Source organism: Nematolebias whitei, chromosome 20 (genome assembly GCF_014905685.2).
Source record: "Nematolebias whitei isolate Nwh7 chromosome 20, NemWhi1, whole genome shotgun sequence".
Taxonomy (NCBI): domain Eukaryota; kingdom Metazoa; phylum Chordata; class Actinopteri; order Cyprinodontiformes; family Rivulidae; genus Nematolebias; species Nematolebias whitei.
Window position 1 is genome coordinate 19,320,989 of NC_056517.1, and position 23,275 is coordinate 19,344,263.

Here is a 23,275-nt window from a genome sequence, read left to right on the forward strand (position 1 = left end):
ATCATCTTTGGGCTGCAGCGAGAAAATCTGACTCAGACACTGATTGGTTGAGTTTTCGACAGATGAGGAATAAATGTACAACTGCTGTCAAAGCAGCAAAACGCAACTATTTCTTATCTCAGACCTTCAAAAGTCTAAATGACCCCAACAGATTCTGGAAAACCATCAAATCTCTCTCAGGCACCCCCCAATCATCTGACCTCCCATCACAACTTCTCGTTAACTCTGTTCCTGTGTCAAATAAGCACGAGATCCTGAACTGTTTCAACAAACATTTTGTTGCTTCTAGTTCTTTATTTGGCACAGTTACTAATGGAAAATCAGCCATTTCACTTTATAACCAAACTTCTACAAATCAAATCCCTCCTACAAGTCAATCCTCAGTTAATCACACCTTCTCTTTTTCTCCATTCTCAGTCAGTGAGGTCAATAAACTGTTAAAAGATCTTGATCCTAAAAAATCTGCAGGTCCAGATGAACTTCCACCTTATTTCTTAAGGCTGGCTGTTCATATCATTACAGTCCCTGTGACCCACATCTTCAATCTCTCCATAAGACAAAACTCCATCCCAGACACTTGGAAAACAGCCTTTGTTCTTCCTTTGCTGAAGGGAGGTGACCCCACTTCACTGAACAACTATCGACCAATCTCTAAACTCTGCATTTTAGCCAAGGTTCTAGAAAAACTGATAAACTATCAAATCAGAAATTACCTGGACTCATTTAACATCCTACCTCCCCATCATTCTGGTTTCAGGAAACAACACAGCACAACCACTGCTTCACTGAAGGTTCTTAATGACATCGTTGAAGCACTGGATGCTAAGAATTATTGTGCTGCACTTTTCTTATACCTGTCTAAAGCTTTTGACACTGTGGATCATAACATCTTGTGTCATAAACGCTCAGAAATTGGTTTTTCAGAACACACCACTGGTTGGTTCTCTAACTATCTTTCAGACCAGAGGCAATGTGTTCAACATAATGATACTTCCTCCAGTTATTTAACAGTCAACAATGGTGTACCACAAGGCTCAGTCTTAGGACCCACCCTCTTTACAATCTACATACATAATGTTGGTAAAAACATCCCTAATGCATCCATACATTTCTATGCTGATGACACAGTTGTTTATTGTCGAGCTAAAACTGTTGCTAAGGCTTTCCAGCTTTTGAAATCTGCATTCAACTACATTCAGACAGATTTGGTCCACCTCAAACTTGTCCTAAATGCCGACAAAACCAAAGGGATGCTTTTTTCAAATAGGAAGTTGGTCCCAGCAGTTCTTCCTCCGATTTTATCCTCAGATGGTGTCCCCATTGAGTTTGTTGATTCCTGTAAATATTTGGGTATCTTGGTCGACTCACATCTCTCTTTTAAGCTCCATATGGAAAACTTGGTAAAGAAACTGAAAGTTAAACTGGGTTTCTTTTTCAGAAACAGATCCTGTCTAACCCTGAATGCTAGAAAACGCCTTGTATCTGTGACTTTCCTTCCCTCCATTGATTACGGTGACATTATTTACATTAACGCTCCTACAAGAACCCTGCAGATGTTGGATGCTGTCTATCATGGTGCACTAAGATTCATAACTGGCTGTAATTATCGTACCCACCACTGCACCCTGTATTCACTGGTTAACTGGACATGATTAACTTCACGCAGACTCTCTCACTGGTACATTTTCATCTTTAAATCACTTCTTGGTCTGCTGCCTTCATACATCTCCTCCTACATGTCTCTGCGTGAGTGCAGCTACGGCGTGCGCTCTCAGGACATTATTACCTGCAGTGTTCCCTCAATGAGGACTGAACTAGGCAAAAGGGCCTTCTCCTACTCCGCTCCTGTTTCCTGGAATATCTTACAAAAAGATTTGAAGCTCTCGACCTTGACCTCTCTATGTGGCTTTAAGAATCTGTTGGACTCCTGGCAGGGACCAACGCAGACATGTTCCTGTTTTTAGTTTTCTACATTCGCCTTAGAATCTAGCTGTTTTTTTTTTACCTTTTTCTTTTAGCCATCCTATTTGTTAAAAAAAAAAAAAACTGCAGTATGACTTTTTATAACTGTTTATTGTTGTTGTTGTAAAATGTAAAATGTTGTCGCTGTTGTCCATTGTTGTCATCTTTCTTTGTTGAAATCAGGTCTCTCTTGTAAATGAGTCCTTGAGGCTCAATGGGATTACCTGTCCAAATAAAGGTTGAATGAAAAAGCTCAGATGTGGGAGGAGTTCGGTGAGACCTTTGATAGAAACTCTCGATCAGCTCCAAACAGATTCTAGCAAATCATCAGGCGGCTGAGGAGGGGAAAGCAGCACTTTACTATTACTGTGTTTAGTGAAGGTGAGCTGCTGTTGTCCTCAACCAGTGATGTCGTCGGGAGGTGGAAGGAATACTTCTCAGACCTTCTCAATCCCACCAGCACATTCATTTATTCAACCTTTATTTAAACAGATAAGTCACACTGAGTCTCGTGGACTCATTTATAAGTGAGTCCTGTTTGGACAGACAATTAAAAATAGTGAAAAATAACACATAGGGTTTGGAGAAAAAAAAATTCCTAACATGCTTTTAACCTCTACGTCTTCCATGGAGGATGCTGAGTCGAGGGACTTTGGGGTTGATCTGTCCATAACTGTGGCTGAGGTTGCCGAGGTAGTCATAAAGTTCCGAGGCAGCAGGGCTCTGGGAGTAGATGAGATTCACCCTGATTTCCTTAAGGCTCTGGATGTCGTAGGGTTGTCTTGGTTGATATGCTTTTGCAACGTTGCCTGGACATTGGGGGCAGTGCCACTGGATTGGCAGACTGGGGTGGTGGTTCCCATCTTCACAAACGGGGACCGGAGGGTGTGCTCCAATTATAGGGGCTTCACTCTCCTTAGCCTTGCTAGTAAGGTCTATTCAGAGGTACTGGAGAAGCGAGTCTGATCGTTGGTAGAATCTCAGATCCAGGAGGAACAGTGTGGATTCTGTCCTGGCCGTGGTAGACTGGATCAGTTCTTTACTTTCACTAGGATCCTCGAGGAGTCATGGGAGATTGCCCATCCAGTTTGCATGTGTTTTGTGGACTTGGAGAAGGCATTCGACCGTGTTCCTTGAGGTACTCTGTGGAGGGTGCTCCGTGAGTATGGGATTGGGGGCCCATTGTTACGGGCTGTTCAGTCCCTATACAAGCGGTGCGAGAGCTTGGTTCACATTGCCGGCAGTAAGTTGGACCCCTTCAGAATGGGAGTTGGACTCCGCCAGGGCTGCCCGTTGTCACCGATTCTGTTCATATCTTTTATGGACAGAATTTCACTGTGCAGCAAGCTGGTGGAGGGTTTTGTTCACGAGTGAGGGAAGGATGGAGCGTGAGATTGACAGATGGATTGGTGCAGCATCTTCAGTATTGCGGACTCTGTACCGTTCCGTTGTGGTGAAAAGAGTGCTGAACTGTAAGGCAAATATCTCTGTTTACTGGTCGGTCTACGTTCCTACCCTCACCTATGGTCATGAGCTCTGGGTATTGACTGAAAGAATGAGATTGCAGATACAGGTGGTTGAAATGTTTCCTCCGCAGGGTCGCTGGACTCTCTAGAGATAGGGTGAGAATTTCCGTTATCCGGGAGAAACTCAGAGTAGAACCGCTACTCCTCCACATCAAGAAGAGCCAGTTGAGTTGGTTCGGGCATCTGGTAAGGATGCCCCCTAGAAGCCTCCCTAGGGAGGTGCTTTGGGCATTTCCAACTGGGAGGAGACCCCGGGGAAGACCCAGGACACGTTGGAGAGACTATTGCCCCTTTTCCACTGTCACGGCGCGGGTCGGATATTTCCGGCTTGACGCACGTTTGAGGTCTTTTCCACTGTTCCTGGGACTGGCTCGCCTCCCTAAATTCTGGCCCGGCATCTCAAGGGGTCCAAGCGAGCCGAGCCGTGACGTCAGAAACACTGTCGGTCACTGATTGGTCGGGGGGAGGAGTCTGTTGAGTCTTTCCAAACAACCCGATCCGCCATTTTTTCTCTCCCGCTTGCTATTAGCAATAACTCGAGGAGCGTATCTTTTAGTATTTTGACGCTATAAAAAACAATAATATCAAAGCTGTGGTCAAATGCAGAAGTGCAGGTGTTGTTGTGCTTGGTGGCCGACGAAAAAAGTCAAAGCGAGCTAGATGGAGCAATTGGAGGGTGGTTTGGACACGGCCACTGCTCTACTTGAATCATTTATAGAAGATGGTGAGTGTTTTCTAACTTTAAACATATTTTAAGTTACTCATCCCATCAGTTCTGAACATATTTTTAGCTAACAAAAGAGGCTGACGCCATAATAGGACAACATCGGTGCTACGATGCTAAGCTAATTTGCATAAACGCTAACTGTCCTCCGGTCCCGTTTCTCAATGTATTTTATCCAGAACGTATTTCAGGGCGTGACGGTTTGTCTCTAAACTCCACATTAAACCCTCCAAGCCTCCTGGCTTCTGCTCCTGCTCCATCAGCAGAATCTACACCTGACAGAGCTCCACCACAGCCCAGCTGCACCTCACAGAGCAGCACAACGCTGCAGCCTTCTGTGCTTGGTAAGAACAGATGCAACATGTTCCACATCACTTTATTTGTGCTGATAAAGACTTGCTTTTATTTTATTTTTAAAGTTAAAAAAACAAAATGTTGAATAAATACTGAATTGGGATGAAATTATGTACACAGGGTCCCAGTTACAGACAACAAAATGTAAAAGAAAAACAGTAATAAGATTTAAGATATGAATTAAGAAAAATATCAACTAAAAAACATCTACTAATAATACACTAAGCACTAATAGGAGTAAACAATCAAAACAATATGCCAAACAGCAACATGAACTTGAGTTTGTGCAGCCTTATGAATATCTAACCAGGATAATCACTGTGAAAAATCACATCATGTTGCTGCTGAACTGTTTCATGTTGATGTGTACATTCATGCTCATCTGTTCACACAGACTCATGTCTGTGCTGCTGTTCGGCGTATTGTGTTTATTGTTTTTATGCTATTAGTGCTTATCATATTTTTAGTTGATGATTTTCTTAGTTCATATCTTAGATCTTATTACTGTTTTTCTTTTACATTTTATTGTTGGATGTAACTGGGACCCTGTCTACATAATTTTGATCCACCACATGTACCACATGTGGTGCGAATGACAATAAAGAATATCTGTATCTGTATAATACTTTCTGATTCATATATCCATTGTTATTATTATATTATTTCCATTATTTTTAAATCAATTTATTTTTCATTTTCTTATTTTACCAGTTTATTATTATTAATATAGCTGTTATAGCTGTTAGCTGCACCTTTCTTTGTTTGATGCATTTATTCAAAAACAGTATGTAGCTTGAATTAACCACCTTTTTCTTCTTTCTATTCAAGAGAAAGAGAAAAGAGTCCAATAAAGAAAAGTCTTATTTCATCACTGAATGAACACGAAGAACTGAACCGGACACAGCAGGAACAACACTTCTGTCTTCTTCTGGATGAGCCCGTGAGACAAGGGATAGACAGACAGACAATCATTAGTTGGAGACAGTATTTTTTATTTTTGTACATTTTTCACTTCTTACTTTTCCTATTAAACATTTTTTTTCTTAAGTGGTGTCCTTGAACATTAAATTTCCTAAACAAATTTTACAATGTTAAGTGCATATAGTGTTTGTTTAAATCCATACTGGAAGTTGAGAAGAATTTCCAATTGCATTTGATCTTTAATGAATCCTAAGAAAAGATTACTAGAATCTGCTCAACTATTATTATGTTTTTACTGTTACTGTTATTATTATTATTTTTGGTTCCAGGATGAAGTGAGACAAAAACAGTCAAAAATTCAGAAAAGACAGTTTTATCATTTATCAGTTATCAGTTATTGGCTGTACAACTGTAACCCCTGAGAGATTCAGCTGAAAGCCCTGTTGTACCTTTTATTTGAACCTGCAAAGATTTGAACAGCTGATCTGAAGCAAACAGGCAGGGGTTCAACTGAACTGACCACTTCTGCTGTGTTTGATGGTCTCCTTCTTCACCATCCATCCATCATCCATCCATCCATCATCTTCTGCTTCCGAGTCGTGGGGGGAGCAGTTTTACCAGGGCCAGCATCCATCCATCCATCCATCCGTCCATCCGTCCGTCCATCCATCCATCCATCATCTGCTTCAGGGTTGTGGGGACAGCAGCTTCACCAGGGAGGCACAGACATCAACAGCCACCTCTTCAACTCTTCTAGGAAGACCCCATGGTGTTTGCAGACAAACTGACTATTTATTAAGTAATATCCTGATGCATGCTCAGTAATTCAGGTAGAAAAATCGAAAAAGTTAAGTCTGGTCCTCTGGACATTCACAAAACAAACAATACAGTTTATAATAAATAAACAACAAATGCTTTTTGTTTGTATGTTTTGATTTTTGAATGCCCAGAGGACCAGACTATTTTTTTTAATTATTAAGTAATACATTTATGTTTTTAAATTTAATGAAAGGCAAACCTTTAAAATTTAAGGACAACATTTAATCTAATAGTTTTCAAGTCTGTAGCTTATTGTAAAAGTTTCAAAGATTACAGCACAGTGTGATGTTTTGCAATTTTAACATGAACCTTGTGCATATCTGTAAATAATAAAAGTGAAGATATTTTAAATACATCTTTATTGTAAAAATCTATACTAAAATGGAAAACACATGGGTTTAAAGCAGGCAGTAAGGTAGGATTATGAATCAGGATTAAAAGTCACAGCTCATGACGTACTCCATTAAAGCATGACATCTCTTCCACAACATCTTGTGACAAAGCCTTCAGGGTGTTCTTCTTCTAACACGTTTAGTGGTGGCTAGTAAATAGCTTAAGGGAGCACTACCGCCACCAGGTGGTAAGACGAGTTGGATTCTAGTCCCCGCCTACAGAGCCGGTCCAGAAATGTGTATGGAAACACAACGAGACACGAGCCGATCTGAACCGACCCGAACTGACCTGATCCGCACTGTGACAGTGGATAAGTGGCATATGTCTCTTGGTTGGCCTGGGAACACCTTGGAATCCTCCCAGAAGAGCTGGCTGTGGAAAAAGATGTCTGGGCCTCCCTGCTCAAGCTGTTGCCCCCGCGATCCGACTTTGAAATAAGCGGAAGATGATGGATGGATGGATGTTATGTATGGTATGTATGTATGTATGTATGTATGTATGTATGTTATGTATGTATGTTATGTATGTAATGTATGTATTTATGTATGTATGTATGTATGTTTCTGTTCAGTGCCCTGAGATGACTTCTGTTGTGATTTGGCGCTATATAAATAAACTGAATTGAATTGAATATAAATAAACTGAATTGAACTCTCTCTCAGGTTCATTTGATTCCCTTAAAATGCCAGGTCTGTCACAAGTTGGAGAGTAGAGACTGAACCATTAGATTAAAAACAAATATAAGTATGCAAATATAACCGGGTTTTAGGGGCACAGGTTCTTTTCACAACCTATCTCAGTTTGAGTGCAGTAAAATGAAAATTATTTTGCAAACTTTTTACTGCTGTAATAACTAAAGGCACAGTGAAATATCCCCCCCCCCCTTTAATTAAGTTCATGATCAAATAAAACTGGACTTGCAGCCTATTGCGTTTTTTTTAGAGACTGATTTGAAATGTTTAAAACACTACTGACACTGAATGTTCTCCAGTTTAGCACAAAAAGGGGGACATGTCATAATTTTTACTGATTGATGATCCATTCAAATGAGAAATTGTTATACTGTATATTTAACTATGTTGATAAGTGTGTTTGTCTAACAGCTCCATTATTTTTGCCTTATAGCGGGTTTTATAACTACCACTGTTCCTTAGTTAAAGTTTTATGATGTAACAATCTGAGTAGTAAGCCAACTCAGAAACAGTTAAACATTATTGTGTACAGGTTTAATAATCCATCCACATGTGGCCCCTTCAACTCTGTGTATTGAGGTGTTATTGACACAGAAATGCTCTCAAAGGTCTCAACAAAATAACTGCAAAAAAAACAAACATTGCAATGGAAAATTGTGACTGCCAAGTCTTAGACTTTGTTGGTGTTGTAATGGTTTGGGATCGATACTGTGAGCTTTTCTTCCAAATACTAGCTAACCTTCCACTTGACTTCTGCTTGACCCTGTGATGAGCAGCACACAATTGCCCCCTTAAATGACCTGATCTCACAACAGTTTTCTCTTTAACCAAATTAGAAAATGTTCTGCGAGAAACATTCTGCTATCAGTGAAGATGACTGTATCTGTGAAAGTTTATGTTCTTTGTGATCATTATATTGATTATGATGAATATATTGGGTTCCATAAACATCTTACTTTCAGTATGATGGACCTAAAAGCCTCAGCTGTGATAAAAGATAAATTTTAATTCACTACAGTTGGCTGAATGTTGTGAAAACAACAGAAGTTGATAAACAGACTTTAAGCTACCAGAACGATTTGTACAAACAGAAGCTACTCTGTGATCCCCGAATCCTTCGAGTTTCAGCTGGGTAGAGCCCAGTAGCTATGTTTACATGCGCAAAATTCTTTGATCGGATTGAAATGTTTTCAAATTAAATAATTCAAATGCATCATTTACATGGGCACAATCTATTCATGATGAGTGTTGACATGCAGCGGGCGTTGTTCTGAACAGAAGTACTGACATGCGCAGAGTGATAAACTCTCCTTAAAAAAACACAGAAGAAGTTCGACTTCCGGTTTACTTTCGGGATGAACGTAAACAAAGCTGAGCGCCCAAAATGGACCCATGACAGGTTTTAATAACGGTGGAGACGTTACTGTATTCCCTGACTGAGCTACAGGTAGTCCAGATCATTTTGAGCTCTTTCAAAGTTTCTAGTAGAAATGTTGTGTTGCTCACCGACCAGTTTTGCTTCCCCGACATGCTAATATTATTAGCATTACCAGGCGGAAATGACATGGGTCGCACATGCGCAGTCAAGTCAGTTTTTCACGATCAGAACAAAATAAAAAGATCAAGTGTTTTCATGCGCACCGTTCAGGTTATGAATTGGTGTAAACCACCCGTTTCGTTTATTCAGCGCTGTTAAGATATTTTAAAAGCGCTGAATAAACAAAAAATAACCCGAACGGGGTGTTTACATGACGCGTTTTTATTCCGAACAGCTGTTTGATCCGATTACTTATGTCCATGTAAACATAGCTATTGTTTCAAGAAGAAACCACGTCAGGCAACTTTCTGTAATGTTACTTTTACATCTCGTAATTACCTCATCTGGACTTAACAAAAATAGACATGTCACAGACTCATTTGTCAAAACTTACATCTATTATTACAAGATAATTCTACTGTAGTGAAGTGCAGATGACACTTCAGCGATGGTAGAAGAAAACAATTGTTTTTCTTAGGGTGGAGTTTACTGAAGTTATCTTTGGCTGCTCCTCTGTTCATTAGCAATGTTTTTACTTGCAAGACTAGTCTCTGTCGGTGGACCATGACCAAAACCAAATGACCTTGGCCATCTACAATAGCTGAAAGACCAGAATTCAGTAACCGTAACCATGAATAAAAGCAGCTGTAGAGCTTAACTGTACATCAGAGGTTTGTTGAAGGTTTTTTTAACCACAGTATATCCCATTTGAATGTTTACTATAGTTTACCACCCTATATCATAGACAAGCAAGTTAAGAAAAAAACACAGCTTAAGGAGGGAGGAAGAGTTTCCAAGCCACAGCTAAATTTTGGTTGTGCAAAGTGAATGACAGGGATGGCTATGAGAATCAGTGGGAAAAGTGTTTGTACTGCTGGATTGCAAAATATGCTGAGTTTATTGTAATCTCCCCTTGTGATCTGTACCAACCAAGAAAAACTAATACTTTAAATTATTTTACAAATAATCTGGTAGGCATATCACCTCACTCTATCAATGATATACCTGGCGTCTGGAGAATGAATCATGATTACTTTGATGATCTTCATTGTACAGTTTCCATGGCTGGTCTTATGTTGAGATCTATTGGTTTTCCATGCACTGCTCCTACGAGGCTTAAGGATTCAAGGTTCTTTATTTGTCATTCACACCAAATGTGGTGCATGTGGTGGAATGAAATTGTGTACACAGGGTCCCAATTACAGCCAACAATAAAATGTAAAAGAAAAACAGTAATAAGATCTAAGATATAAACTAAGAAAAATGTTAGCTAAAAATACACTAAGCACTAATAGCATAAAAGCAATACCAAACAGCAGCACGAACATGAGTCTGTGTGAGCAGATGAGTACGAATGAACACAGCAACAAGAAACAGATCAGCAGCAACATGATGTGATTTTTCACAGTGATTATTCTGGTTAGATATTCATGAGTCTAACAGCCTCAGGGTAGAAGCTGTTCCTCAGTCTAGTGGTTCTACACTTAATGCTCCTCAACCTCCTTCCTGAGTGGAGCGAGGCAAAAAATGTGTGTGCTGGGTGAGTGGGGTCCTTCATGAAGCAGGTGGCTCTCTTCCTGCATCTGGAGGTGTAGATGTCTGTCATGGTGGGAAGGCTGACTCCAACAGTCTTCTGTGCAGCCTTCACCACTCTCTGCAAAGCTTTTCTTTCTGCAGCTGTGCAGCCTCCATGCCACACGTTGATGCTGGAGCACAGGATGCTCTCCACTGCACACCTGTAGAAGGAGGTGAGGACTGAGCTTCCCAGTCCAGCTCATCTCAGCCGCCTGAGGAAGTAGAGTCTCTGATGAGTTTCCTTGATCAGGCTGGTGGTGTTGTTGCCCCAGCTGAGGTTGTCATTCAGCTGCACCCACAAGTACTTGTAGCTGGAGATGACTTCCACCGCAGATCCTCCTATGTTCATGTGTGTGTGTGTGTGTGTGTGGGGGGGGGGGGGGGGGGGGCTTTAAATATATGTATGTATTAATGTGAGCTTCTTAAGGCTTCCACAGACTCGCGCGGACGTTAATCCCTGGAGGTTCGCGCTTACCGGATTAGATTCCAAGCAGACACCCGCAGGGCATGTCCATGCAAAGCTCAATTTTTACGTACGCGTACTCGGTGCCACACAATAAACAGCCCTGCGACAGACTGTTTTGTATGTGACTCCAATGTATTAAATTTCCCTTCTTCATCCCTGGTCTGGTTTAATGGCCTTTTCTTTTTCTTTTTTTTTCCAAGAGGCAAGCAATCTCTTCCTCCTCCTCCAATGATGCCATGACTGAAATGGTGAAAAATGAAGGAATTTGTCACAAGATAATTAAAATTAGGTCCATCGTGGCTGCAGGAGGGTCTGGAGATTTCTTCGTGGGCTGGTCTGATGTGTGGGTTGCAGGTCCAGCACTCCCTTTTTTTTTTCTTTTTGGGACCTGTCAATCAATCCAGTAGGTGTGTCAGAAAATTACCAATCAGCAACCTCAATTTGTCCCAAAGGTAAACGCCCCTTGCCTGCGGAGCTTACTGCAGCCGCTAAGGGAGGATCCTTGAGTATGAAGTCTCAACAGTCTGTGGACAGTGCACGCAGTTTCTGCGCAGACTGAGGACCGCTTAAGTCTGTGTGAGCCTTTAGTCAGTTTTCCTAAGTGCAAGCTTTATTTTTTGTTTAACTAATCATTGTAGAGTTTCTGGGTTTTTGTCCTGTCTCTGTCTGTTTCCTCATGTTTCCTGATCCAGCACTCAGTGTTTTTCCTTGTGTTCAGTCCCTGTCTCACCTGTGTCTAATGTTAATCACTGCAAGTGTCTTGTCATTGTCCTAATCAATGTGTGTGTATATATTCAGTTCACTGGTGTCTTGTCTTTGTCTCGGGATTATCCTTCCATGGTGTCGTGTTGAGCCTTTTGTCCTGTCTGCCCTGATCTGCCTGTTTCCAGTTTTGTGAGTAGCTGCCCTGTCAGCATTTTGATTTGTTTTGTTTAATAAACATTTTTACGTTTTCCTCGAGCGTCCTTGTCATCCTCCCCACACGTGGGTTCAAACATTCATGACGGCCGAACGTAACAATCATATTTATATTTTATTTGATGCCTCCTTTTGACTATGACATTTATCAAACTTTATTTTCATTTCTATTCTGAAATATACATTATGTGGGCTGTAAATATTAACATGTCAACACACTAAGGTAACACTAAATAATTTTTGTACCCAGTATTTTTTTAGTTTTGTTTTTTCCCTCTATTCTCTGGTGAAACCAGACGTATTTCCCTGTGCCCCCCCCCCCCCACCTGCTTCCCTGCTGCACTCTTTTGTCCTGTGAACCCTTAAAAAGCCCCTTTTTTTCTGCATACCTCATAATTCGAAGGATCAGCTTTTCTCTCAACAAAATTGATCAACTTCTCCCGACATGAGTCAGGGCATAAGGAGGATCCTCTTACCTCAACGGAAACAAATTGGATTCATGATGACAACTGGTTATTTTGCTGTTTGGTTGGTGAATTCTGGATTGCCTACAAATTCATGGGGATGTGTCTCGACAGTGCTCAGACTGAATTTAAAGAGCTGCAGCAGGGAGCTGGCGCAGGCTGTTATCAGGACCGTGAACTTACTGGCAGCACTCATGAATGGTGGGAATAATCTTGGAGAAGCTGTGAGCTCAACTTTTGGCGTAAAGGATCAATTCGGCTGTTTTGGAGTTTCCATCAGAGGAATATATACCAGCGAGACTTTAAACGGCAGAAACAACAATTCACGAGTTCTGCCTGACCCAAATTGTGGCCTTGACGCCGAACTTATCTCAACTCCTCCTGGAATGTTTTGAAAACAACAAAGATGCTTTGACTGTTTCCTCACCCCTCCCTTCCCCAAGGCCGTGGACATGTAACAGAACCTCAACTGAGCTGATGATGAATGTCACCTCTTATCTGGACAATGGCTGAGAGGGGGGGCTCTGGACTATGCTACGACTTTCCCTTAAAAATTCAATGTTTTCACCGGCATATATGTACATGTCTAACATCTGTTTATGTTGCTTTGCTGTGGTAGGTTTTTTTGATGCCTCAAATTGGGCCCTGTCTAGGACACGGCGTGAGAGATATTTTTTTATACCGTCTCTCCTCATGTTTCTTCCCTTTTCTCATCTAAGCAAAATATTATTCTGAATAAGAATAAGAGGGCCGCACTATTTAATAGCCGCAGCTTCGTGCACGCCGCCCATCTTTCAGACGACTGTACGTACATATTCTCGTTGTTTCTCGGTGCAATGCCGATAAAGTTTATTCTGATTCTTCTGATTTTGATTCTGAAAAATGGAGGTGGAGTCTTTATCTTAACTGATAACTTTTCTAAATTTATAAACAGTGGTATGGTATGTAATCAAATAAACAAAACAAATAGACTCAAAAGATCATAAATTTAGTTGATCATAACAGCTCTTTTTTTCCTTGTCTTGACCCAAAGCTTTCAGGAGTACAACGCTTTACAAACTCTCGTTTATCTGCTAAATGATCAGCCTGATGAAGTGCTTATCAATGTTGTGGGAGCACTGGGAGAATTTGCTCAAATTCCAGCTAACAGATTCATTATCCACAAGTGTGGGGGCATCAAACTGCTTGTTAATCTGCTCACCAAACCAAACCAGGTATTTATACTTTCTCTTCTGTATTTTGATTTTTTTTTTTTTTTTCATTTTCATTTTTATAACAGTCCTTTACTAATGATATGCACACTCTTTGATTTAACCAGACACTGCTTATGAATGTAACTAAGGCTGTGGGCATATGCGCTACAAATAAGGACAACATGGCGTAAGTTTATTTCTTCATATTTGATAATGCATATTTTCTCATTTACAGTATTTTAAGAAGGTTAGTGCTAGGTATATTTAAGATGTAATAAGTAGCTTGTTTACTCAAATACCTAATAACAATTGTAATTGTTTCATGACATGAGATTTTAAGAGGAAATTACACAAATTCCTGGATCTAAGCTTAGTATCATTAACCTGTCATGGCCCAATTATGTAAAAAAAAAAAACACCTTTCTGTTCTATTATCTTGTAAATACAGGTAGGCCACTCTTATTTTTTCCTTAATGACAAGAGTTTAAAGCTTTGTTTATTGTACCTGCTGTGTTAAATGTTTTTGCAGTTTAGTTCTCAGAGATTTACTGTAGTTGTGCTGTCATTGAGCTGGTCACAAGAACATGCCTAAAGGCCTTTCCCGTCCAAGACTTCATGGATGGGCAAACACAGTGAACCAGAATACATAGCAGTCTATTTTTTGTTGTTTGTTCTACTAACCTCTTTCTGTTTGGCTACAAATCTTTGTGGAGCTTCCATCTGTGCCTTGTTGCTTTTACAAGATTTTTTCAAGACTCTTCTTGTTTAGCACTGGACAAAATATAACTAAACATCTGCATTTACATTGTTGGCTGTTTATGATGTTGTCTGACTCTGACTCGTTAGTTTGGAGCAAAAAACAACGATTCACAAAAAATAAAGCACTTTAAGTTAAAGCTGATTGTGATTATCTTTATAGAAAGGGAGATGATTATTATGTCAGTTCATCGTGTTTGTCATGTTTTTTCACGGTGTGAAGTTTTAGATCTGACTATATGATTTGTCAGCCTTCATCTGAAAACAGAGTTTGTGTTTTCTATTCTGGAGGTGAAAGCTTTATTTAGAACATGCATGCAGATAGATGTTTGTAGAACAATTAGCACAACTCCTTTAGTATCTTTTTTTCACACTACCAAAACTGTTTTTCAGATTACAATGATAGATGATGTACAACTTGTTAACAAGTATTATGAGGTTTGGATGATGTCACACAAATAGTTGAAACTTTCCTGCGAGTTTTATACATGTCAGCATAGCACTCAGTATCTCCTGTTTATTACCACAATCATTCTCTTCTTGTCATCCAAAATGACTGAAATCCCAATGATGACATTCAGGTTTTTCAAGAGATACTTGCAGCCATTAGACAGTGTGTGGTTATTGACATAGCACTTCCTCCAATGAATCATGTGCAACTACAAGAGTGAACACAGGATTTTTATTTCCTTCAATGTCTGTGGTCTACCCCTTTAATCCATCACTGTCAACTACAACTGGTTTGCTAATCTATTTCATATCTGCTTCTTGGGATGACAGAGCAGTTTTGGCGGATGATATGAGTCTTTACTTTTGTTTTCGGTCCACATTTAAGAGGCCCTGCAGACTGGAATCTGATGTTATGATCCCTCTAGACTGATTTATATGCAAACAGAAGACTGATGGCGCTGGGGATGTCCCTGATGAGTATTCGCTTGTTGCCAGTCATGGAGATGCTGTGATTAGGGAGTGTTTAAGTAATTATGACAACATTCAGTGTAGCTTTGTTGGTGGAAGCACACATGGGGAATACGTTACATGTTATTTGTACCAGACAACGGGTGCACTGTGGTGTAATTCTTTGACTTCTCAGAGCTTGACTGCAGTATTGAAAACAGTCATGTAGATGACATGAAATACAGCTCATACTTAAGTAAACTTTACTCGGACTTTATGAAATACAGTCTGACTGTTTGACTTGGAAAGATGACCTCTTTTTGGACCCAGTTAAAAAAACAGCATGAAGTTTGTCTAAATGACTATTTATAAATCTTATGTATGCATGTATACATTAAACACAGATGTGAGTTAACCTGGCCCTAGCATGAGTAAATTTTTACATTGAGAATAATTTGAGTGAAAAGTGTGCAAGTTTTAGACTTGAGAAAAGATCTGAGAAGGACTGAAGACAAGTTCTAATGAAAACTGCTTAAACTGATCAATCCTTTTTGTTATTAATGACCATGGATCTATTGAGTCAGTGACATGGTGGCTCAGTTGGCAGAGATATTGCCTCTCAAAAAGAAGGTCGCCGGATCATATCCCGACCTTTCTGGGTGGAGTTTGCATGTTCTCTCTGTACTGCGTGGGTTTGCTCTGGGTACTCTGGTTTCCTCCTACAGACCAAAATCATGCATGTTAGGCTGATTGGTAACTCTAAATTGTTCCTAGCTGTCAATGAGAGAGTGAATGGTTGTTTGTCTCGTTTCTCTGTATTTCTCCTTGTGATGGACTGGAGACCTGTCCAAGGTCTCTTCCACCGTGTTCCTGTCTATTGCACAATGATTGCTGGATATGGGCACCAGTGACCCCCGCAACCCACAAAGGAAAAATTGGGGTAAAGAAAATGGATGGATGGATCTATTGAGTCTGCCGCTGGCCTGGCCCATGTAGTCTGAGCTCTGAAATACACTGATCACAAAATTAAAATACATTTAAGCCCCTTTTCCATGAGTACCTTTAGTACCGGTACAGCATGGTTTGACTCGGCTCGGTATGGTACACATTGTGTTTCCATTATACTTTCAGTACTGGTTTTAGTGGGCAGGTTCAAATTGACGTCACGTGCCTTACCAGCTGGTGGTGGTAATGCTTGTGGGAAACAGTTTCAGTACAGGGTGAGAATTTATTTTGACATTTCTGGTAAATTAAAAAGAATACAGATTATTAAAATGATCAAATTAAACAATAAATCCTGCTAATTATCTTTTAATGAACTTTAGTTCACCATTAAATCTCTGATGAAGCAGATTCTACAAAAACATCTATATGTAAAATTTTATAGGTTTTCTTCGTCATTTGATGTATTTGCACTCATTGTATCTACTTTTGTTGTTCAATTATATGTGTGCTTTTGTTTTTGGTCCTTCTATTCTTGCTATTGTGAATAGCAGTTTATCCACTGGCATGGTGCCAAAAACCTTTAAACATGCTGCTTTTCAACCTCTCCTGAAAAAACGTTGGTTACGTATTGTAATCCCAGATTCTATGAGTATAGGCATAGCCCTTTAAGAGCTGTCGCTGGTGGGTTTTATCCCGTCATGTGAAGCATCGCATTGAAAAAAATTAGTCCATGCCCACCTGTTGTGTGGGCCCCACCTGGTCCGTATAAATTATGTTAAGAGTGGGTAATCGGCTCACAAATAGCTTTTCTTCAGCCAATTAGGAGCCAGTGAGGCCCGACGCTTAAAGGGCTACGCCTATACTCATAGAATCTGGGGTTACAATACGTAACCAACGTTCTATTTCATATAGGCTTCGCCCTTTAAGAGCTGTCGCTGGTGGGTTATGACATGAACCAGATTTAGGGATTCGAATTAGATCACAGACAACAGGAAGGTTTAATAGATTTATTGATAAACAGCTTCTGGTGGAGGTCTGAGTCCTTGGGCCAGCACGATCTGAAGAGACAGGAAGGTTAGTGAATTGGAGTTCAACGGCTTTGGTTTGATTGTTCAGTTTATAACCACCAACCTTCGTAAGCAGGTGAGGGAGGATTTCCTTAGAGTTGGATTGTGTGATGTCACTGTTGGAGAAGGTGAGCTGGTTTTGAGGCAGAGCTGAGCTTGAAGAAGTTAGGAGGACGATCCAAAAGACAGGTCCAGGGAGACAGGCGAGGGTCATGCACAGATTATCAGAAATCCGAAACCAGACTTGAATCGTGATCCGGTAGACGTGGTCGTTGTAGAAAAGGCAGAGGCCGTTACCATAAGCAGAGTTGATAATCCAAAACAAGCAGGGGATGGTCAAGATGGGTAATCTGTAAAACAGGCATGAAGTCAGAACCAGGAAGACAAACAAAACTGTGGCATGGATGCTGGACATTTACTCACTGTGAGGCTTTCAATAATCTAGCACTGAGTAGAGTGACTGTGGGGTTTAAGTAAAGGGAAAAACAGGTGAGCTGCATGAGGGCTGATTGCAGTGACTCAGCAGAGTGGGTGTGGTTAAGTGAGGTGCAGGTTGACAGGAGATGAGATGAAACATGAACTATGGCAGGCAAAGCAAAAAACGTGACAGGTTAAGGGTGAAGCAGATGTAGTCTCCACCTCACTGGGTCCATTTGAACACCTCTGGAGGCGTCGCATGTGGAGTAAGCCCAGCGGAACCACTGTGTGAGCTGACAACATAATTCCTAACAGCTTCATTATGGAAATTGCTGTTACCACCCTGCCAGGCCTTACGTGGCGGAGCTGGTCTTTTAGAGTTTCGATTCTCGTCTGTGATAAATGAGCCCTCATTGTGATCGAGTTTAGCTCCACTCCCAGATAAACGATCGTCTGGGCCGGGAGAAAAGAGCTTTTCTCCCAATTTATGGCGAAGCGCAGATTTAACAGGTGTGGCGTCAGCACCTGGGTCTGCGCTGCTGCTTCCTGTCTGGAACGAGTCAGCAGCAACAAATTGTCTAGGTAAAACAAAATTCTCATCCCTGCTCTTTGTAACGGTTGCAAAGCCGTCTCCACACACTTTGAGAACGTACAAGGCATGAGGGAATAACCGAACGGTAGCCTGTTGTACTGATACTGAATCCCTTGAAAGGAGAAGCACAAGAAATGTCTGTGCTTTGGTATGATTGGGATGTGGAAGTAGGCGTTTTTCAGATCGATGGAGATAATTCAATCGTTTCACTGAATGTTGTCTAACAGCTGTCTGGTTGTCAACATGTGAAACTGTGTTGAAATTTGACAAATCTAAAAATGGGTCTCATCCCTCCGGTCCGTTTTGGGACCAGGAAGTAACGTGAGTAAAAACCCCGTGTTTTCCTCCGTCAGGAACCCTGGAAATTACATCTTTTACCAGAAATTTCCTGAACTTCTGTGTGTAGAGATGAGATCTGGACTGGGGATGACAGAACTGTCTCTAAACCGCCTCCAAACGGGGGTTTGAGCTGTAATTGCAACGTGAATCCCCCGCTGATAAAAGCAGTTCATCCGTCTGTCTAAAGCGCACGCTCGCTGCCATTCCGCGTAATGTTCGGGAAGCGGGCACGCGTTTATGCTGCGTCACATTATTTACGGATGCCAATCACCGCCGTCATGTGTGCCGCACTCAGGCTGCGGGCTCACATCCGTGTCGATGTGAGCTGGCGTGCGCTGAGGGAAGGTGCACGTACCCCGAGCATGCGGAACCATGTAAATTTAGTACTGCCGCGGGTGTGCGGTGCTTCTGTGCTGCACTCAGGCTGCGGGCTCACATTCATGCTGATGTGAGCCGGTGTGCACTGAGGGAAGGTGCGCACGCCCCGAGAATGCGATGCCGTGTAGGTTTAGGGCTGCTGCGGGTGCGCAGTGCTTCTGTGCCGCGCTCAGGCTGCGGGCTCACATTCATGCTGATGTGAGCTGGTGTGTGCTGAGGAGAGGTGAGTGCGCCCTCATCAACGTGGTGCCGTTTGGGTGAAAACTGCCTGCGCTGCGGGAGCGCGCGTTTGACCCCGCTGCTGTGAAAGGAAGCAGCACGCAGCTCAGGCTGAGAGCGAGGTTTCCCACTGGACTCGGTCTACTGAAAACATTCACTTTTGGCTGCTGTGTCACGCGAGCGTTCTATGTTCCTTGAGCTGCGGTGATTTTGAAAAAACCTGTTTTGAGGACACCGGCTCGTTTTGTGTGGAGGATGTGTGAGGAGAAGCCGCTATGAGGTCATTCGAACTGACAGTCAGGCTGAATCAGACACTTTAATCTTTGAATGATGTTTGTGTTTTATTTCAAAAGCTCATGTCATCATTTGCACACACACATCCCCCGCAAGGAGTAATTTCTTGAATCTTCTCCCCCGTGAGCCCTGCGGTTTGTTGTCCCAGGGCACCGCCTGTTGGCGATCTCTGGGAAACGCTGAACCGCTGGTTGCCGGGATGAGAAGGGCTGTTCTCTGACGGGAGGGGCTTGTGGCGAAGCGGAGCGGGAGGACGCTGCTGCAGCTGTGGAATGTCTCTGTTGCTGCCTTTGGCCACAACGATCCTTCCATCAGGCCGGAAGCGGGATGAGGCATGCAGCTTGCTCAGATGGCGCTCAGCCGACACCTCCTCCAGCTTTTTCGATTTCTCGAGCATGTCAGACAGCAGACGTGGCACAGGGGTTGAGGGTGACGTCAGACACCCTGCAGAGGGAGCTCTTCGTCTCCTGAGGCAGGTCTGTCCCTCTGGCCTCTGAGATGCTGTACGTCATTGGCGCAACGTATTGTTCGCTGCGGCCGCCTGGAATGCATACTGGTGAGCTCGGTTGGAGAGCGACGTCGCCGTCTTGTCATGCCTCCCCGGAGGCGCAGGATGCTGGTCCAACCTGGACATCTTTGCTCTGAGATTCTCCGCCAGGCTTGGCTCCGGGGGGGCACCGAGGAAATTTCTGCTCGGTAAAACCCCTCCACTCTGGTGATGGGCGAGGATGTGGAAACCGACGCTCTCAGTCTACCAGGTCCGGCTGCAGCCTCGTTCCAGCGGGACATCACTGCTGGAAAACGAGGCCAGATGGGATCAGGATGGCGAGCTGGGGTGGAGCCAAAAAAACTTCCTGCTAGATCATCCGATCTGGGCTGGGGAAGGAGAGGGACGGAAAGAAGTACTTTCGTGTCAGCCACCTCCTGGATTATGCCAAGCAACTCAGAGAGGAGGGCACTGATGGCTGGGAGCGGTGTGGTCACCGATGCGACAAAGGCCCGGGGGGGTGAGCATACGCTCAGCCCCCCTTGTTCCGACACTAGGCTCTCCAAGAGGGAGTGAGCATCGGGGGCTGCTGTTGACGTCGCCTGTCCAAGAGGAACCATCCAATTTGCTCCGAGAGTCGGCAATAAAAGGAAAAAAGGGGTCGATGACGTCGTCCAGCATGTAGTGACCTGCCACTGAGAAATATTCCTTGGCGCTTACCTTGAGACAATGCTGCTTGTCTGCTTCTCCTCGGGGAGGAGAACTCACCGGGACGGCAGGAGGTTGGTGTGGCGGGACCCCATGTAGCCTTAACAAAGGTTGTGCCAGTCAAGCTGGACAACTTCCCTTCTTCGTTCTTCTGACAGTGCTATTAGCTTGCTGAAGAAAAATGGGAGCCGATTACCCGCTCTTAACGTAATTTATACGGACCGGGTGGGGCCCACGCAACAGGTGGGTGTGGACTAATTTTTTTCAGTGCGATGATTTGCATGACGGGATAAAACCCACCAGCGACAGCTCTTAAAGGGCTATGCCTGTACGAAATAGAACCTAACATTGACCCCTTGGTCGTATCCAACTTCTGGCCTGTCTCCAGACTCCCATTTGTTTCTGGAAAAAATAATTGAGTCCCAGTTGAAATGCTTCCGATTGGACCTTACATCCGCTTTTCACACCATCGACCATGAGGTCCTCATTTCTAGGTTAGAGCAGTGGGTGGGCATCACAGGGTCAGCCCTCAATTGGTTCAGATCCTACCTAGCTGACAGATCATTTTGTGTTTCCATCAAAAATTTTAGTTCAGTAGCGGCAGACCTTAAATGGGGGGTACCGCAGGGGTCCATCCTGGGTCTCCTTCTATTCTCTTTATACCTACTGCCACTAGGTGCTATTTTCCAGAAACACAACATACCCTTTCACTTCTACGCCGATGACTGTCAAATTGACTTCCCCCTAAGACACAATGGTACATGTTCTATTAAACCTCTGCTTGACTGCCTGGCTGACATCAGAGACTGGATGGCTTTAAATTTCTTAAGTTTCAATGAGAAGAAGTCTGAAGTCACGTTGTTCCCTCCCAATGACACGATCGTCAACCACTACATCTACCTTTCCACTCTAGCCCTGTTAGAGAAACAGAGTCACAAATCTGGGAGTGATAATGGATCCTTTCATGAAACTTAACAGTCAGGTAAACATGATTGTTAAATCGTGTTTTTTCCAACCGAGGCGACTGTCTAAGATGAAGTCCTTACTGTAAGGATGGTACTTTTCTGTGGCCCGGTTTGTGTCTGTTTCCCTCGTGCTCCCTCATTAGTGCCACCTGTGTCTCGTCCCAGCTGTTTGTTATCACGTCTCGTCTTGTCCCTGTATTTAAGCCGTCCTTTCTGTCTTGTTCTTCGTCGGGTCGTCTTCGTTGGGTACTCTTCGTTGAGTCTCTGAGTCTTTCCCTGAGTCTTCCTGGTTCCTCGAGTTCCCCGTGTCTCTCGTGTCTCCTGAGTTCCCCGTGCCTCCTTCCTATGTCCATGTAAGTTTTGCTGCCTCGTCAGCTTGTTTATTTTGTACTTTTATTTCTCATTAAAATCCTATTTTTGTATTTCTGCCGAGTTGAGTCCCTGTTCTGCACTCTGGGTTCGCTCCTGACACAAATCCTAATAGTACGACCCGACCAGAACAGAACCCAGCGGGCAGGGTTCTCACTCGGCTGCACTCACCTTTTTTCTTTTTCCTCCTCGTGCCATTATGGACGAGCTCCTCTCCGTCTCTGTCCTTCCGCCGTCCTACCACCGCCGCAGTGGCAGAAGACGGTTCCGGAGGCAGTCTGCGGCGACCGGCCCGGTCTCGTCGGCCGAGCAAAACATTAGAGCTGGTTCCGGTGTTTTCATGGGAGCGGGGTCCGCCGCCTCACCTCCCAGGTTTCCGGTGGGGGCGAGATCCAGCGTCCCGCGGGAGCTCTGATCCACTCCTGTTCGGTGAGTCCGGTCCGGTTGACGTTACAGGGGTGGGTTCCGTCGCCTCACCTTCCAGGTTCCTGGTGGGGGCGGAATCCGGCCTCTCACCGCCACTCCGCGCCGCGGCTGTTCGACCCAGCCTGGCCGTACCTCCGGAGAGTATTCATTGTGACTCCGTGGGGGCGTGTCCCGCCGCCTCACCTTCCAGGTTTCCGGTGGGGGCGGCACCCGTCACCACACCCACTCATACAGACATTCCCTTTTTTCATTCATTTTCCCCTGAAGATATTTTTCATATTAATCAGACCATTCTCGAACTATTTAATTCTGCTAAAAGAAACCCGTCCTCTTTTGATTTAGTTTTGTCCCAGATGGAGGATTTTTTACTTTCTATCCCAGGTCTTTCTTTGCTCCTCAAATATGATTTTTTATTAACTGAGTTACAGACTCTAAAGACTCCTGTTTCAGCCATCCCTGAGGTGGACTCCACGCTGCACGCAGCCCCTGTGGTGGGTCCTCATCTCTCCTATTCCGAGGGGGTCCCAGCAGACGCTCCTCATCTCTCCTATTCCAAGGGGGTCCCAGCAGATGCTCCTCATCTCTCCTATTCCGAGGGGGTCCCGGCAGACGCTCCTCATCTCTCTTATTCCGAGGGGGTCCCGGCAGACGCTCCTCATCTCTCCTATTCCGAGGGGGTCCCGGCAGACGCACCTCGTCTCTCCTGTTCCGGGGGGTCCCGGCGGACACTCCTCGGCTCTCCAATTCCGAGGGGGTCCCGGCGGACGCTCCTCAGCTCTCCAAGTCTCCAGAGGGGTCGGCGCTCTCCAAGTCTCCAGAGGGGTTGGCGCTCTCCAAGTCTCCAGAGGGGTCGGCGCTCTCCAAGTCTCCAG

At 43.5% G+C, this 23,275-nt stretch overlaps 1 protein-coding gene across 1 annotated transcript in view; it reads left to right on the forward strand.

The window, feature by feature from the left end:
• odad2 (outer dynein arm docking complex subunit 2) overlaps positions 1–23,275 on the forward strand; it is a 394,037-nt gene that overhangs the window by 277,195 nt on the left and 93,567 nt on the right. Inside the window, 2 exon segments of the mRNA XM_037694246.1 lie at positions 13,385–13,565; positions 13,670–13,731. Coding sequence (XP_037550174.1) covers positions 13,385–13,565; positions 13,670–13,731 — 243 coding nt within the window.